The sequence below is a fragment of the Laccaria bicolor genome, genomic scaffold (assembly GCF_000143565.1).
Source record: "Laccaria bicolor S238N-H82 LACBIscaffold_31 genomic scaffold, whole genome shotgun sequence".
Taxonomy (NCBI): Eukaryota; Fungi; Basidiomycota; class Agaricomycetes; order Agaricales; family Hydnangiaceae; genus Laccaria; species Laccaria bicolor.
Genome location: NW_001889902.1, coordinates 346327 through 349850, shown reverse-complemented (window position 1 = coordinate 349850; position 3524 = coordinate 346327). Strand labels below are relative to the sequence as shown.

General features: G+C 51.6%; 1 protein-coding gene across 1 annotated transcript; it reads right to left on the bottom strand.

Moving 5' to 3' along the window:
• Nucleotides 1–441: 441 nt before the first annotated feature.
• On the bottom strand, nt 442–1589 carry LACBIDRAFT_331092 (uncharacterized protein; the record flags this gene model as incomplete). The annotated part of the gene is made up of 3 exons (XM_001885396.1): nt 442–450; nt 762–1256; nt 1398–1589. 3 exons carry the CDS (start codon nt 1587–1589, stop codon nt 442–444), a joined length of 696 nt encoding a protein of 231 aa, XP_001885431.1.
• Between the last annotated feature and the right edge of the window lie 1935 nt (nt 1590–3524).

The following is a 3524-nucleotide window of genomic DNA, read 5'->3' as shown; positions in this document are numbered from 1 at the left end:
TTTTCGCAGTACTTTACCCTCCCCGGGTTAATCCATATGGAATGGATGGAATGGGGGGTGGACTGCACAAATTCCAGATGGATTCCATGGAATGGGGGATGGATTCCATGGAGTGGGGGATGGATTCCATGGAATGGGGGATGGATTCCATGGAATGGGGGATGGATTCCATGGAATGGGGGATGGATTCCATGACTTTGGGGGATGGATTCCATGAAATGGGGGATGGATTCCATGACTTTGGGGGATGGATTCCATACTCTATTCTATATGTTCTATACCATTTTAAGGGTGGAATTCATATGGACTCCATATGGAATCCACATGGAATCCACATGGAATCCACATGGAATGACTTTATGAAATAATTCTAAGTCCACATCATGTAATCATAGTTTCTACATTCATGAGTCATAGCTTAGCAGGAAAAATTGAAATGTATTAAATAGACTACACAATTTATGTTTACTATTCTCAATATATAAGGGAGGGGGGAAGACAGGGGGAAGTGATGGAGGGGGAGGATGTAGTAGAGTGAGGGGGAGGGAGGGGGGAGGGGGAAGGAGTGATGGAGGAGAGAGGGAGTGGTGAAGGGAGAGGTGGGAATGGATGGAGGGGGGAGCAATGGAGGGAGGGGGAGAAATGGGAGGGGGAGCAACAGAGGGAGGGGGAGCAATGAAGGGAGGGGGAGCAATGAAGGGAGGGGAGGGTCAATGATGGAGGGGTGGTGGTGAGGGATGTTGGAGGGAGGGGGAGCTTACCCGGGCTCGTCGTTGCCCATTTCCGTTCACGCGAGCGGAATCCTCCATGCGTGGGTGCTCTGGGTCCACGTTTGTGGGCGGTGAGCTCGTTTTGGCGTGGGCAGTCGTGGCGTGGGCGGTTGCGTCGTCTTCGTGGGCGGTTGCGTCGTTTTCGTGGGCGGTCGCATCGTCTTCGTGGGTCTTCGCGTCGTTGCGTCGTCTTCGTATCGTTGCGTCGTCTTCGTGGGCGGTCGCATTGTCTTCGTGGGCGGTCGTGTCGTCGTCGCGTCGTCGTGTCGTCTTCATGTCGTCGTGTCGTCTTCGTGGGCGTTGGCATCGTCTTTGTGGGTGGTCGCATCGTCTTCGTGTCGTCGCGTCGTCTTCGTGTCGTCTGTGTGGGCGGTCGTGTCGTCTTCGTGGGCGGTCGTTGACGTCCGTGGGCGGTCGTCCTTGGTCGTGGGTGTCGTTGACGTCGGCGTGGTGTGGTGGTGGATCTGCCACGTCACCACGTGGCACCTGTGGTTTGGGTCAGCTCAATGGGTGGGGTGATTTGTTTGCGGGTGGAATGAAATGACGGACGACGACATTCGTCGTCGTCCGTCATCTGGTTGCCACGCCGCTGGCTTACCTGGGCTTTCCGCTCGCCGTTGTTCCCACCCATCCGTGGTCGTCGTCAGCGTCGTTGTTGGCATCGTCACCAGCGTCGTTGTCGTCGTTGTCGGCATCATTGTCGGCGTCGTTGTCGGCGTTGTCGACGTTGTCGTCGCGGGCGGTCGTGGCTTGAGATGGTGGGGTGGATGGTGGTGGTGGTGGTGAAAGAAAGAAGCGACGTGGCAACGCGACAGCCATAACTGTCACGTTTGAGACGCCACGTGACAAACGACGCTATATAGAGACCTTTAGTTTACCTTGTAACAAAGCCGGTGTGGCTCAGGTGGTTAGATTGCTGCTTCTATTCACGATGTTGTGGGTTCAATTCTCTCAGATGCAAAAATTTTATTTTTACTTAAATATAGTAAGGACACTATAAATACTATATCTATATGTATTCTAATGGTATAATGGTCATTAATTCCTTCCATGGAATCCATATGAACTGCTCCATGGAATCCATATGGACTTGTTCCATGGAATCCATATGGACTTGTTCCATGGAATCCATGGTGGATATGCCTAAGTTCCATATGGAATTCAGTGGAATCCAGGTGGAATGGCAATGGATTCCATATGGAATTGACCATTCCATGATCATTCCATGATCATTCCACATGGAATCCATGATGTCCATGGAACAACAAATTGGCTGTGGTCTCAGCCAAGTTTCATTCCATGGATTCCACATGGAATTGGTGATGGATTCCATGGATTCCACATGGATTCCATATGGATTAACCCGGGGAAGGTAAAGACCTCCTTTTCGCTGCCGAACTGATTCTGGCCACTTTCAAATTCAAGATTTTTATAATTATGGTATTTATTTGTATTTATTCAGATTACTGGTCTGTCAACATGTCACGTGGCAGGACACTCTCTTCTGCAACAAGCGCCCACCACGACCATCGACAATTGGTCACGAAGACCCACCACCATGTTCGAGGAACGGCGACAACCGCCCAGCAATGTCCACAGGCGCCCAGCACCACCATCGACGAACAGCGATGACAGCCCACCACGACCTCTGACGATTGACCATCAGGACCATCGACAAGCGCCCACGGACGGCCACAAAGGCCCACCACCACCATTGACGGATGACGATGAGCGCCCATGAACGTCTACGGGGCCCACCACCAGAATCGACAAACAGCCATGAGGGCCCATCACCACCATCGACAACCACCACCAAGATCGACGGATGGCTATGACCGCCCACAACCACCATCAATAAATAGTGATTGTCACGGGTTTCAGAACCCGTGCGGGTTGCGGGTAAGGGTACATGTGGGTAGGGGTACGGGTTTGATATTGGCTACCCTCGCCAAACCCGTACCCGTGGCAGGGGTTGGCGGGTACCCGTAGCAATACCCGTCATGTCATTAGTTATTGTTTGTGTAGCTCATGGTCTGGCAAAAGATCAACAAAATACTAATTTATTGTTGCCAAATTAATTAATGAAATATTCTATGGACAAGTATGTACGAGGGGGGGGGGATAACCAATACAAGGGGGCGCAGCTACGGCATAACTTTGGGAGGAGCGAAAGGAAAGGAAAGCAAAGGAGACAAGAAAGATGCTGTGCTATATATACAAGGGACTTTAGGGCGGGTTGAGATTTAGGGCAAGCTCTCATCAAGGAGAACTTTGCAGCTTCAACAATCAGACACTTTCCTATCCACTGCGACTGCCCACCTCAATTGCGTCACCACCGACACCAACAACCACCACCACCGCTACTATTGTTCCACTGCCCGCAACCACTGCACACTCCCCAACAACAAAGACAACCACAACGCGACGCCCAGATATGACAAACAAAGATGAACCACCACCAGGCAAGACCAACCACCAGCCACCACGGCTCACGAACGACGGCCACAAACAAAAGCAGACGACGACGCACTGAGGTGAGCAAACTCACCTCCCCCGCATCACTGATCTCTTCAACACAGAATATGGGTGCCATGTCGTCGTCGTTTATTTGAGGTGACTACAGTGTGTACCCCCATCCCATGTTCGTTACAACCCACCATGCTGAGACACAGGACAATGACGTAACGATGACGTCAGACTACTCGTCCATGGGCAGGGTATATCCACTCGACGGCAAACTACGACAGCAAACAA